At 40.5% G+C, this 15624-nt stretch overlaps 1 protein-coding gene across 3 annotated transcripts in view; it reads left to right on the forward strand.

Moving 5' to 3' along the window:
- The window catches only part of ST18 (ST18 C2H2C-type zinc finger transcription factor), a gene marked incomplete at both ends in the record, with an annotated part of 120580 nt that overhangs the window by 71103 nt on the left and 33853 nt on the right, over nt 1-15624 (forward strand). For 2 of the 3 annotated variants that reach the window (XM_080694417.1, XM_080694418.1), the window contains one exon: nt 12255-12370. In XM_080694417.1, the coding sequence (XP_080550543.1) occupies nt 12255-12370 (116 nt within the window). Of the gene's footprint in view, nt 1-3390; nt 3637-12254; nt 12371-15624 lie in introns of all 3 variants that reach the window. The other variant, XM_080694416.1, reaches the window with a different exon arrangement.

A 15624-nucleotide genomic window follows, 5' to 3' on the forward strand; every position in this document is an offset into this window, starting at 1 on the left:
CTGTCTACGAACAGCGATCCTCCTGTCTCAGCCTCCCAAATGCTGGGATTACAAGCATGTGCCACCACACCTGGCTATTTGTTACATTTTCTTAATTTTCTTTTACTGGAAATCTGTGTATAAAAAAAAAAAAAATTCCCTGAAGGCAGGAACATATTTCTTGGCACAAGGGATTGAACCCCAGTGCATTTTATCTCTGAGGCAGACCCCCATCCCTATTTTGTTTTCTGTTTTGAAATAGGGTCTTCACTAAGTTCCTGAGGGTCTTGCTAAGTTGCTGAGGCTAGCCTTAAAATTGTGATCCTCCTGTTTCAGCCTTCCAAGTACTGGGATTATAGGTATGTGCCATCACACCGAGCTAACACTCTCTTTTTAATTTTTTTCCCAAAATAAAATGACATGAACATATCAAGTGCTTTTGCAAGTGGTAGGTAGTATCCAGACCTCAAAAGTGGAAAAAATAGATGGCCTTCACTGTCCCTGCTAGGTTGTAAAGTACACAGATAGTATTAGACCTTTCCCTAGCTTCAGAGAAACCTAAAATGTCAACGTCAATACTTGCCAGGCATAGTGAGAATGTGCCTGTAATCCCAGTACTTGGGAGGCTTATACAAGAGGATCTTAGGTTCAAGGCCTAAGACTTGAGACTCTCAGTAAGTTAGCAAGGACCTTCAGCAATTTAGGAACACTCTTTCAAAATAAGAAATAAAATAGGGGCGAAGGTGTAGCTCAGAGGTAGAATGCCTCTGGATTCAACCTTCAGCAGCATATACATACGTACATACATACATACATACTTAAAATCAGAATAGCAAGCAGCACTTGAGATTTCAGAATGTGGGGGCAGGAGGGACCCTGTCAGCTGGGCCCTCACGCTTTCCCTCTGGCTTCTCTCCCCTTCTCCCCTTTGTGATGCCATTTGGAGTTTCAAGCACAGAGAAATGGTCCTTACTGATGCAGCTCTGAATAAAAGTCCACACTGTAAATGTGTGATCCCCATCTATGGGCAGAAAGGGACCCTTCGCTGTTACTGTCTGTAATTGCCGAGTGCATCTGTGAGCTTGCGTCGAGCCCATCTGTACCCCACCACACGCAGCCTGCTCTCTCCCAGACCAGTCAGGTGCCCGGAGCAGCCGGCTGGGGTGCAGGCAGAGAGAAGCGCCTCTTTTAAACATTAGAGCAATTTTTTGTTCCATTCAAGCCCTGATTACTTGAGATGTATAATGATAACAACTCATAAAATCTCTCCCTTTTTAATTTTTACTATTTGGAATTTTTTTCTGAAAAAGCTAAAATATATATGAATGTTGTCTTGGAATAGTTGATATTTTTCAGGGAGATTGAATCTGCACTATTTATGGGTTTTGCACTATAAAACTCTGCAGCCCAGTCACATGGCTTCTTTTTCCTGAGCCATCTGTCACAGAGGTCTGGAATTTTATGTGAATGTTGGTTGTGCAGTCTTAACCCAAGTTTTTTTTTTTTAATGAAAAATGTCAGCAACTACAATATTTAGCATTTTACTTTACGTTGGCCATTAAACTTGATTACTATAGCTCTGTTTCATGGCTATAGTTACATATCAGCTATAAAGCCAAAAATTGTTTTGATGTGCTCCTGGCAGAATTCATTCTGAGATCATGGAGAGAGTAAGTGGCACTGAGATGGTTAACATCTTGGATTTTTTTGTAAGTAAGGTTTATTAATGCTGGTATAAAAATGTATTTGATATCATACAGATGGCATAAGATGTTGTGGTTACTACATTATTATCCAGGATAAGCTGTACTGTCAAATTCAGGGCTTAAAACTATCACAGGAGATTAAACTATTTACTAAAAAGGCACAGAAAGATATAGCCAAAGCATCTTAGTATGACATGTCAGAAGTGTATTTACCTCCCAGAGATACAATGCAGCAGATCTAGCTGGAAAGGTAAGAGACGGAAAATATAAACTTCACCAGTGAAACAACAAATAGAAGAAGTGCTTTTCTTTTTTCAATGAGGTGCAAACAGCATGTCCAGCCACATGCAGCTGGGATGCTATGGTGACTCCTGGCAGGGGCACAAGAAAGAGAGTTCAGCAGCATCCCTGGGCAAGCAACTGGGGACCACAGGTATTAGAGATCTTGCTGATATACTCAAGTCTTCTGCTATGTCAATCAAAAGAAAAAAGACTAAAGAAATTGTCATGAAGTTAATGGAAATTTGATGGATGACAGTGATATTACCAGAAAGACGTTATTTGACCCATTGGGGAAAACAATGGACATGTGCTTCCAGCTCTGGGAAGTTACTGCATGGAAAGGTTAGCAATGCGGGACTCTGCACAAGCCACCCAATCAATGGTGTGCATCTTGAAGAAGACCAAGAACACACTAGCCATTTATTGATACTTAAGCCAGAATCAAAATGAGATACTATTCTTTAAAAATTAAGAAAGAGCAGGTCTAGTGGCACACACTTGTAATCCCAGCATTTGGGAGGCTGAGACCGGAGGATCACGGTTCGAGGACAGCCTCAGCTACTTAGTGAGGCCCTCTGCAACTCAGTGAGACCCTATTTCAAAATTAAGAATAAAAATAGGACTGGGAGTGTAGCTCAGAGGTTGAATGTCCCTGGGTTCCATTCCTAGTACCGCAAAAAAAAAAGTAATAAAGACAAAAAGCTTGGCAAATGGTATCCCCAAAAGCATCATAGTGAAGTGACATTAAGTCTCATACCAAATGTCTGGAAAATAAACACTGTTACCCTGAAGTATCCATTATGGGACTTGAACCCCAAATGTTCTACAGTCACCTGCTACTTAAAGGCTCCCAGGATTAAGTTCAGTTTGCACTGTCTCTCCATTTAACAAAGCTTTTCCAGTTCAAAGAGCCTTGAGTAAAATGTGGTTTCGTATTAATCTAATATTCCAATATAAATTCTCTTCCAGCTGGCTATGTTTGCATATTTCTCATGTTACATTAATATTGAGATTTGGGGGGGTTGGGAAGTTATGTGTGCCTTTTGATAAACACAAATGTTAATGCTTTAAAGGATAAATTCAAAGTGATAATTCTGTAAAGTAGAAAAGAAGATTTAGAGCTGAACTTTTTAAATGTATACATATATCAAATGATTTTAGCCAATCCATTCAGTATTTGGAACATCTTATTTGTATTAAGCTTACTTTGTTTAAAGCCAAAAACACAAAGCTCACTAATGGGTCTGTTCTTAAAAGTGTGCCTAAGAATTGAACATTACCCAATGCAAATCAGAAAGCTAGATTTAAAAGCAGATATTCTTTAATAAAAGCTTACATTTGAAATTATCCCTTAAAAGCCCCACATGGCGAGGTTGTAACTGCAGAGTGCTGACATGTTTTTCTGTTTCCTGTTTTGTACCAGGGAGCTGAGATAGAAGTGGATGAAAATGGCACATTGGACTTAAGCATGAAAAAAAACCGAACCCTGGACAAGGCTGCACCCCTGGCTTCCTCCAACACCACCATCCCAACCCCGTCCTCCTCCCCATTCAAAGCAAGCAGCCTTCTGGTCAACGCTGCATTCCATCAGGTGCTCTGTGAGCAGGAGGGCTGGGATGCTCCCATCAACTACAGCAAAGCTCGCAGGAAGGCGGAGGAAGACAAAGAGGTATTGCCTCCGCATGTCAGTCAGTGAGCTGGAAGCAGAGTGTGGTTTCAGAGCCTCCTAAGTTATAGTCTTCATTCCTAGTCACATAATCCAGAGTCATGTGCCTTGTTTTAAATTTTGATTTTAAACATCATACAACATTTATTAATGAACTGTCACTTGCCCTAAATAACATACTCTGATGGTGACTTATCCCCATAATGGTGGCAATTGTGTGCACTGAGTGAGGAATTTTGCCATTCGTCTCAAGTGGCAATATGTCCTCAATATTGGAATACCAGATCCCTAATTCTTTCCAAACCAGAGGGTCAAAGATGAAATCCAACTGGACAAGAAAGGGCCTGAACTGGTATGCCCGAGTACAGAGTCATGAAAGACATTTCATCACAAATGGTGGATGTCTTGGTTATATCCATCTCAGAGTCAGAAAACCTGCATTTTTTTTTTTTTCCAGAGGTGGTTTCACCTCAACAGCCAAAAGCTGGACTCGTGCAGGAACCCGTCTAACCTTCAGCGTACCCTGAGCCACCAAGCTTGGCCTGATTAGCCATGGGCAATTTAATGTCCCACAAAAGGCTTGACAGCCAGAAAGCTCAGGGGTAACCCTGATGGCTATTTTCTGTTTGTCCAAAAAGTTATTGATGAACTTGTCAGTTGGTATGGGTAAACGACTGAGATCCATTTTCTACAGAAGTGTACACCAGCTCTTTCAGCTTTTTGAAACAAGACAATACATTTTCACCATGCATGTGAACCATGACCACACGTGTGTGCTTAGAGGCTGGTAGGAGAACTGACCTGTGTCCAAATGCACTGATAAAGAGAGTAACATAAGCAGCCACTTAGCATGGACAGAGAGGCTAACTCTGCATGGGCTGGTCAGACCAAGGCCAGGAAGAAATCCCTAGACCCTGGCAGCCTCCCGCCACCACACAGGACCACAGGGGGGAGTAACACAAGGTCTGTATTTGGTTAAACTATACAGTGGCTGGCTTCAGCTGCTTCATTCTTCTTGATTTTTTAAAAAAATTAACTGGCTGGGTGCGGTGGCTCACACCTATAATCCTAGTTCTTGAGAGGCTGAGCTAGAAGGTTTGTAAGTTTGAGGCCAGCCTCAGCACCTTAGTGAGAGTCTCAGAAACTTTAGGTATATCTTGTTTCAAACAAAAACAATTTTTTTAATGGTTGGGGGGTATAGTTCAGTGATAGAATGCCCCTGGGTTTGATCCCTAGTATCAAAAAAAAGAAAAAAAGAAAAAAAGCCTATAATTCCAATTCTTGAGAGGCTGAGGCAGGAGGATTGCAGGACAGGCTTAGCCATGTAGTAAGGTTCTCAGGAACCTAATGAGACCCTGTTTCCAAATAAAAAATAAAATCAGACTGTGGGTGTTGCTTGGAAGCAGACTGCCCCTGAGTTCAATCCCTAGAAACACACACACACACACACACACACACACACACACACACATCATCTAAAGTATCTAGAGATGGCTGCAGTTAATCTACCCTAATACTACAGGTCAAGTATATCTTATCTGAAAAGCTTGGGACCGGTTTTAGATTTAGAATTTTTTCAGAATTTTTGGAATATTTATGTAGATGTTAGCAATTGAGCATCCTCATCCAAAAGTCTGAAATCTAGAATGCTCCAAAATTCAAACTTTGTTGCATAGTTTGATGGCATTTTGGACTTTGCATGTTTGTGCTAGGGTTGCTCTAGCTGCATTCTGGAAGAACCTCTTATTAAAATAATATGCATTTGATAATAATACAGGTGAAACTGGCACCTGCAGTGCACCTGAAGTGAAGGTCAAGAACAGGCAAAAGTGTGTCTCTTCTCCCCACCAGTGCTACACTGCCATCTCAGGCATATCTGCAAAAACCAGAGTTATACTCAGCTTCCATCCATGTGTATCACTGGAAACTGCCACATCCACTATAGTTGGTCACTGTGCACAGCTTGCCTGAGGTGGAAGTGCAATCAGCCAGGAAGCAGTAGGTCTCTGAAGACACAGCCATGCTGAGGCCGGGGTGCTGGACCAGCCCCGCTGCACAGAGGCCAGCTTTGGAAAGGAGGCACCAAGTGAGCAAGTCACATCATGGCTTGTGGCACCTGCTCGTCTCCAAGTCTACACTCGAGAGCCTGCAGATGTGGGTTGAAGAGAAGTCTTTATGCCCGTGAAAGGACAGTGCTTTACTAAGCAACTATAACTGGTCCCTGTTGTCACATGAATCTTGCAGGATCACAGTCCCCAGGTGATGTAACCTCTGGGAATATCTCAATGCCATGTTCGAAGCGGCACCTGAGCTTCTGGTCTTGTCCATGTGACCATGCTGTGACCGGGCCTTGAACAATACGCTCAGCAGAAATCTTTCAGTAGTTTTAGAACTCAGTGTTCAACAGAGGAACCAATCTTGAGTGGTAATGAAGCAAGTCTATCTCTCTTTCTCTTTTCTTTTCCTTCTTTCTTTTTTTTCTTTCCTCTCTCTTTATTTTCTTTCTATTTTTCTTACTGGGGATTGAACCTAGAGATATTCTACCTCTGGGTTACAGCCCCAGCCATATTTTATTTTTTAATTTTGAAACAGGGTCTCGCTAAGTTGTGGAATAACTCATTAAGTTGCTGAGACTCACCTCAAACCTGCCATCCTCCTGTCTCAGCCTCCCAAGTACTGGAATCACAGGCATGTGCCACTGTGCCTGGCTAGGTGGATCTCATTTTTATGTTGAATATCTTATATATCTTATAAATATTTTATATTTACATTGATTATACTTTTGTACCCTAAGTCACAATGTCAACATTACATTCTGAGACACCTCCCACCATCTCCAGAGCTATTCTTATTACCCAAAGAGTCCAAAAGTGAGTCTCAGAACAATTATTTTTATCTTTACCTTCCAACCTTGTTCTTTGCATAATTCCCAGAAAAACATCTTGATTCATCTCAACAGCTCTATGGCTTCGACTGGAGTGTGTTTTTAAGGAACTCATATAGATTTGTGACAGTGTTTTCTTTCCCTGAAAATTCACAAAAGGGAGTGGGAGTATAGGACTGGAATTTTTTCACCGTGGCTCACTCACTTCTGCCTGTCAGGACAGTCTTTGCTGCAGTTTTCAACCTGAGTATTCTGGAACCTAGAATTTAGAAGCAATGCTGGGAACGGACACTGTTGACAGTGACTGAGGAGATGGGAGGTGTTACGTGTGGCTTTGGATTCCCAGTGCTTTCCGCATGTCAGGTGAAGGCCTCTTTGGAAGCTAGGAGCTCTGGTCACACTGCCTGCATAGGGCGAGCCGTTCTGGGGACGCTGCAACAGATGAGGCCCAAGGTGCTTCAAGTCACCGCAGCCCCCAGCACTGTTCCTCCCGCGTCCTTTGCTCCTTCTGTGTGCCAAGATGGTCTACTAATGGAGAGGATTTTCACATCCTGTGCTAAATCTTGAAAATGACAAATGTGGAGCCTATAGGGGTTACTTTTAAAAGCAGATTGTATTCAGTGTGCTTACTGGGAAGGTAGGGTGTACCTTGCACAACTAGAATAAGGACAAGGAAACTTTATACACTGTGTGTGTGTGTGTGTGTGTGTGTGTGTGTGTGTGTGTGTGTGTGTAACCCAGGGGTATTCTACCTCTGAGCTACACCCCCAGCTCTATTTTATTTTTGAAACAATGTCTCATTAAGTTGTTGCCTATCTCTCTGAGTTTCTCAGGCTGGCCTCAAACCTGTAATCCTCTCATTTCAGCCTCCCAGGTACTGGGATGACAGGTGGGCGCCATCATGCCTGGTCCAGCGTCACGTTTTTAAGAGAGAAAATTGACAGCCAGGGTTGTGGGGTGGTGGTGCCGGTGTGCACGTGTTGATCCTTGCCCTATGGAAATAAAGTAGGAGGCCTAGCATTCCCTAGACTAAAGAAAAGTAAAAAGGGAGAAATGGAGATAAGAAAAAGGAAAAGAATACCAAAGAGAGAGAGAGAGAGAGAGAGAGAAAGAGAGAGATAGAGAGATAGAGATGAGAGAGAGAGATAGAGAGATAGAGAGATAGAGAGAGAGAGAGAGAGAGAGAGAGAGAGAGAGAGAGAGAGAGAGAATGTGTAGGGAATAGTAACAAAAAATAGAAGGTAAAGAGAAAAAGAGAAAAGAAATCTAAGGAAGTGGTGGCCGGAGGCCAGGTGTGATGGAAGCCTTCCATAGCTGTCTGGGGAGTTGTGGAGGAGGCCAGTCTCCTCATCAGGCGGGGCTCGGGGTGCGCAGAGCCCGCCACAGGACGTGTGGCCCCGACAGCACATCACAATGTTTGCCGACCAGAATGTGGTGCCTCCCACTCCCAACCTGTCTTTCATTTTGCCACACGGCCTCCCAGAGCCACAACACACACAACACACAACCCGAGACCAAGTGGTTATTTCTAATTCATTGTTATCTAGTTCATATGCACAACAGTTGCTTGATTTTGGAGGTAATTTTCAGAAAATATTGTCTGTCTCTCTCAGCAAAATAGCCTGTCCAGATGCCCCCTTAAAAAAAAATCCTGAATTTGGAAAAAACTCAAAAATCTCAAAAGGAAAGTGCTGAGAAATAACTAGGACTCTCGGCTTCATTCAACTGTCAGTTCTCCAAAGATTTCAGGGCTTCGGATGTTAAAAGTGCCAGATGCTATTATCTGTCATTCATGTTACCATTATGTTCTGCTCTTTACTGAAACCAATATAAACGTCCATCTGTACCTTAAAGAATCTGGTTGCACACGTTTACTCTCTAAATACACACGTGGACGCTAGTTTTCTTTCAGATGTTATACAATACAGAATTCATATTTTCAAAATGATACTTCAATTCTTAAGGAAAAAATTATCACAAACTCTACTCATTATTCTATAGTGCTCTTTAGGAATCCATCTAGTATAAAATGCTTCTGTGACAGAACTAATCTAAGAATTCCTTTAAGGATGGCTCTCCATCAGTTTTCAAGGGTGGGATGTAAAGCAAAGAAAAGGGACAAAGTTATTTTATAAGGCAATTGCATACATAAGAGTCCAGAGTTTTGAAAAAATTATGAACTATAAAGAGGACATCATCAATATAGTTATCCTATTAAAAAATTACCACAAGCCAGGCATGGGGCACATACCTGTAATCCTAGAACTTGGGAGTCTAAGACAGGAGAATCACAGGTTCAAGACCAGCCTCAGCAACTTAGCAAGATCCTATATTAAAATAAAAGATGCAAAGGTCTAGGGATATAGTTCAGAGGTAGAATGCCCCTGGGTTCCATCCCAATTACACACACACACACACACACACACACACACACACTTATTCCAAATTCAATATCATATATCTTAGCCAGGCATGATGACATATGCCTATAATCCCAGCTACTGGAGAGACTGAGGCAGGAAGATCCCAAAGTCAAGGCCAGCTCTAGCAACTTATCGCAACTTTGTCTCAAAATAAAAAGAGCTGGTGGTGTAACAACTGGTTGAGCTCCATCCTCATTACTGAAAAATGCATATATATATATATATATATATATATATATATTGTAATTATATAAGGATTATATATGCATAGGTAAATATGTTTATATATATTTTTTTCTGCCATGCAATTTTTTTTTGGAATAACAAATTTATACTTTTGTAACTTCTTCCAAATCATAATTTCTTCCAAACCTCTCTCCACCCCATTCTCCTCTTCCAAAGGAAGGACTCAGCCTTGAAACAACATACGGAAATTTTTATATGTTCCTCTGTAAATGCCCATGCCTTCATAGAAAGAAGAAAATAATGAAATGGTTTTTACTTCACGCCATTTTTGTGAAAATAAAAAAATCCAGAATCTAAACAGAAAAACACTGTTCCACACCAAGACAATAGAGAACTTGGATTTTACATATATTTTTTTAAAAAACAAGACATTAGCTGGGTGTGGTGGTACATGTCTGTTATATTTGGGAGGCTGAGGCAGGAGGATCACAGGTTCAAGACCAGCCTCAGCAATTCAGAGAGTGCTCTTGGCAACTTAGTGAGACTCTTTCAAAATAAAAAAATAAGCCGGGCATGGTAGTGCATGCTTGCATTCCCAGCATTCTGAAGGCTGAGACCAGAGGATCGTGGTTCTTGGACAGCCTCAGCTACTTAGTGAGGCCCTCTGCAACTGAGTGAGATCCTGTTTCAAAATAAAGAATATAAAATAGACCTGAGGGTGTAGCTCAGAGGTCAAATGCCCCTGGGTTCCATCCTCAGACTCGCAAAATAAATACATACATACATACATACATACATACATACATACATACATATGTAAATAAATAAATAGAGCTGAGAGCGTAGCTCAGTGGTAGAATGGCCCTGAATTTAATCACTACATCCCCACCAAAAAACCCAAGATATTTCTAAATTAGAGTGTAAATTACTACCCAAGCCAGAGCCAAATTGTTCCAAATGAAGTGGATGATGGAGTGATCAGGTCTGAGATTTAAAACTGGAAATTGCTTTATATTAGGCTTTCATGTTGTAAAACTTTACAACACGATGCTGTGGCTCTCTTCACATAGTAGTTCTGTCTACGTGTCCTCTTGAAACTTTTGTGAAGCATACATTTTCTTTACTCTTATGTAGCATATTTTTATCAGCCACTATTTTATTAATCAACAAAATAGTATTGGATGTGCAGCACTATAAGCAATAAGAAGATAGAAATTGTACCAAACCAGAGTCTACTAATATGATCTGAAGATAATGTCACTTGAGATGGTTTACCGGTATATTTAGTACAGCATACTCAAGTGTAAAATAATTGATTGAATTGTTATCCCAGTATGAATGAAAGAATTTATATTTGTCTTGCTGATGAAATCAGGGTTCAGAATTTTTATTTCGTTGAGAAAAACCAGGGTTTTGACTTTCTGCTGCTTTTGAATACAGATTCACTGTCATAAAAATTATATTATGCCATAGCATTTTATAACCATTTACTTAAATGAGGTTTCCTTTAAACAGTTTGTAATAGTTTACTCACCCAAAATAAACCAGTGATTTTAAGATTTAGGGTACAGTTTTCTGTTAGTTAATCTGATTTCAATATGAAATCTAGAAAATATTATGTCTACTGGACATAAGCTTCATTGATTAAAGTAAGCTAATTATGTGACTGGAAAAGCTCTCATGATTTTGCTGTGAGACCATTCACTTGGCAAGTGAATGATCTGGAAAGATCAGTCTTCTATATGGGATCAGGAACAGTATTAAGCTAGTCAAGAAGTTTTAAATGTTTTTACTGGTGCATTGAAGTTATAAGTTGTAGCGGGACTCCAAGTGATGCACTCACTTCTCTGATGTCCCACATACACATTGGTGAGATGGGCACCTTCGCCTATGACACAGCATTATCAGAACTGTTCCCTTCCTCAGGCCTCCTTCAACTCAAACTTTAGGATGACAACCTGACTGAACATCTTTCATATCGTTTACTACTAAGTCAAAATATCCTGTACAGTATGTGACTGCGCTGAGTGGAGTGAGCTGGCTTTGGCCAAATTTTATTTAATATGTATCAAGTGAATCATCTCACTTAAAATATCTGTTGAGAACATTAAATCATCTTTACAGAAGGAAAATATTTAAGAGCTAAGATTTTGTTGCCTATTGTGTTAAGCTTTTTCTAAAAAAAATTAATACTATTAGTAGCCAACAAGAGACCCCAAACTAGCAATAGAGAAAAGAAAAACTGAAAGCAATATGAAAATAAGAGCAATTATCCAGAAAAATGAATTAAAGGCCTAGATACTGTGGTCTTATCTATTACATATTTCAAAACAATTAAGATGTTAATTGCTTGCATGAGATAATAAACATCCTGTTAGCCTCAGCTTCTTCTTTCTCTTCTGTTTAAATGCTGTGGGATTTATTTTCACAACATTTCCTCCAGGTTACTGATATATGACTGCTGGGTATGTAAAGAACTATTTATTCCTCTGTTCTCTGGGAAGTATTTCTTGTACAAAAAAAAAACAAAAAACTGGAAGCATAGTAACATGTTCACTTGATTGCCTAATTGAAGAAATGCCTCTATAATTATATTTGCTAAGATATGAACTTTTATTTCTTGTTCCCATTGTTTTAATTTGTATTATTGGTGCATCACAATTACACAGAATGGTGGGTTTCATTGTGTCACGTTTGCACATACATGAAAACACAATTTGATCAATTTCAGTCTCCAGGGAACCCCAACCCTCCTCCTCCTTCCTTGGCCTTCTTCTTTCTCCCTAGTGGTTGCCCCAGAGGACACATGCTGGGCATTTGCTCCTAGGGTTGTGCCCCTCCTCACCGTAGCCCAACCAAGGAGCCATTCTTTGGGCCCCTGTTCTTAGCATACCCAAGACATTAAACTTTTTAAAGATATTTCTCCTCAATTATAATTTCTCATTCCTCAGTTATGATACACAATCCTTTTATTCCTTATTTATTTCTTATATGAATCCTTTGGGGGTATTTCAGCTCAATCTTTAAGCCAGAACTGAAACCCAACCCCAATAACATCTTGTCCAGTTGTCTTTTCCGAGTTCTCTAATGTCTCCTATCTCTCTCTTTCTCTTTCTTTCTTTTTCCAGAAAGACCCAGTGAACTCCCTAGAAAACTTAGAGGAAAAAAAGTTTCCTGGAGAGGCCTCCATACCAAGTCCTAAACACAAGCTTCATGCCAGAGATCTCAAAAAAGATCTAATCACGTAAGTGGTGTTGAATGCTGAGCAGTGGAAGATTCTGGAATTAAGAGACTCGAGCTCATAGTTTGTTTGTTTGTTTGTTTATTTATTTATTTATTTATTTATTTATTTATTTATTTGGTGATACTGGGGTTCCTGGAAGCCCTTCTACCTCCGGGCTACGCTCCCAGACCTATTTTATATTTTTGAAACAGGGTCTCTTACGCCAGCGCGGCTGGCTTCGAACCTGCACGATCCTCCTGTCTCCGCCTCCCAAGCGCGGGGATTACAAGCGTGCGCCACCACGCCCGGCATCGAGCTCATAGTTTAGAGGATAATAGTATCATGACTTGCCCAGTTGACTTTAGGACTCCTTATGGCAACTAGTCAGTAAACATTCAGTGTGTACTTATTGATTTAAAAACAAAAATATATATAACAATAGTCAGGGGTGCTGGCACATTCCTGTTATCCTAGCAACTCAGGAGCCTGAGGTGGGAGGATAAAAAGTTGGAGGATGGTCTTGGCAACTTAATGAAACTCTACCTCAAAATAAAAAATGAAAAGGGCTGGGGCTGTAACTCAGTGGTAGAACATGCCTGTGCTCAATCCTCAACACACACACACACACACACACACACACACACACACACACACTTGGCCAAAAGTTTTCAATTGAATCTATTGACCCCAGAATATCTAAGGCTTGGCTTCCTGTTGTCCAAGGTTGCAGCACCCACATGCAAATGATTACTTTGGTTAAGGAATAAATGGGTAAGGATCTCTTTGATTCCAAAGTATTTAAAGAGAAATTACTCTGATTTGATCATTGTACAATGCATATACGTATTAAAACATCATTTAGTCCCCCCTAAATATTTACAATTTATGTATAAATAAGAAACAAAAATAAAATAAATTTAAAGGCATCTGAAGACAATAAGTCCTATTATGTACTAGTGAGTAAGTAAAATGCAGGAAAATATTTTTCACATGTTAGTGATTAAATATCAAGCACACATTTCTATACAAATGCATTCATAGCTGCCAAATTAATGACATTTTCCAGCCAAGAATAACTTATAACTTGGGTGCAGTGCCTATACCCTCTCTTCTGTATCCCTCTACACAAAATACATTAAAAGTTTTCCCTATTGAAAATAAATTTAAGAATTTATCCTGACCTAGCAGACGCTCCAGCTGGACTTTGTGGTTCTGTTTCCTTTTCCAACTAAACTCCTTGAGAAGGTTATTCATAGCGTGACTCAGTTTCCCTCCTGAGCCTTTGGCTTTTGCTCTCATTGTTCCACCAAAACCACTGTTCTGGTTAAGTTCTTCAGGGCCCCACCTCAATCTGGATATCGGTCCTCTGGCCCTCTCTTCTGCCTGACAGCTCTGCAGGATTCCATCCTCCATGGTCTACACTGGGCTTGGGAACCCCCACCTGGGGGTTGTCTTTTACCCAACTAGATTCCAGTCTTAGATTCCAATCCTCCTAGACTTGAGTGTGACCTCTTCTTTCTCCTTACCTCACTTGCTGGAGTCCCAGCTGTGACCTCAGGTGCACCTCAGGCTCACAGGGACAGTGAAGCCTGCCCTTCCCTCCCCACCAGCCCCCTTTTCCTCCCCCACACCTGGAAAGCACCTGCCTCAGGTCCTTGAAATTGCTATTCCACAGCCTCAGTAACATCATCCTCTCCTCCCTTGCTTTTCTCCCAAACGTCACTTACCTGAGAGGCCTTCCCGCCAACGAGTTAGTCCCTTACTCCAGGCCAACCTGCCTTCCCAGCTTTCCAGACCTTTCTCATCAGTGGTCACCACCAGCTAACATGCCAGCCTCTGAGCCTCAGCCCAGCCTCTCTCACCAAGAACTCGGCCCTGCCTCCTGCAGTGCACCTGCTAATACAACTCCTCTCTACATAGATTGCCTTTCCCAGAGTATTTTTTAATTTATTGCCAAAAATGTCAATTTTTTAAAGGTGGATTATTGAAAATTGTTCAGAATCATCTCAATCTAAATGCTGTAAAAAGATTGCTGATCAATGTGCAATACCATTTTGGGTTAGAAAAATGAAGTGGGATTATTTTGTAATGGTCATTGCTTGCTCATGGTACAAAGATAAAAAACAGAAACCATTCTGAAGATTTTGAACAATATCTTTTGGGGTATAATCATGAAATCAGAGGAAGTTAACTCTCTGAGACTTCAATGGCTCACATATTTTATAGACAAGATGTTTTGATGGATATTACCTATTTATGTATTTGTGTTAGTTATACGTTGTTTTATAAGTCTCCTATTTTAGTTCAATAAAAGATAATTATACTTTAATTTTCTAACTCAAAACTAGTTAGAATGGATGTGTGTGTGGGCAGGGGGGTACCGGGGATTGAGCCCAGGGGCATTCTACCTCTGGGTTACACTCCACACCCCTATATTATTATTTAAATTTGTAAACAGGGCCTCGCTAAGTTGCTGAGGCTGGTTTCAAACCCGCAACTCTCTTGTCTCAGCCTCCCAGGAACTGTGATTACAAGCCAGGCAGGGTGGCACACACTTGTAATCCCAGCATTCGGGAGGCTGAGACTGGAGGATTGTGGTTCGCGGACAGCCTCAGCTACTTAGTGAGGCCCTCTACAACTTAGTGAGATCCTGTTTCAAAATAAAGAATAAAAAAAATAGTGCAGGGGATGTGGCTCAGAGGTCAAATGCCCCTGGGTTCCATCCCCAGACCTGCAAAAAAAAAAAAAAAAAAAAAAAAGAACTGCGATTACAGGCATGTGTGGTGGCAAACATCTGTAATCTCAGTACTTGGAAGGTTTGAGACCAGCCTTGATAACTATGAAATACTCTCAGCACCCTAGCAAGATCCTGTTTCAAAAACAAAATATAAAAAGGCCTAAAGGTGTAGCTTAGAGGTAGAATGCTCCTGTTTCCAATCCTCGGTACGACACAATCCTAGAATTTTCATAGAGATTGAGTACCACTTACTTAGAGAATTAATTAATTTCCTTTGTTTCATTTTGATATTTTCACATGCAAACCTTCCTGGATAAAAGATAATTATACTTTAATTTCCTAACTCAAAACTAGTTAGAATGCGTGTGTGTGTGGGGGGGGGGGGTACTGGGGATATTGCCATGTTATTATTTAGTATTTCTCACTGTAGATTTGAAATAAAATCTAGCTACAAGAATTCCAAGTAGAAGCTTTTCCCACTATAATGTCACCACTAGTTCTTTATTTTTTTTTTACCTTTTTATACCACCAACTTTAA

This window comes from Muscardinus avellanarius (genome assembly GCF_963383645.1).
Source record: "Muscardinus avellanarius genome assembly, chromosome: 4".
NCBI lineage: Eukaryota > Metazoa > Chordata > Mammalia > Rodentia > Gliridae > Muscardinus > Muscardinus avellanarius.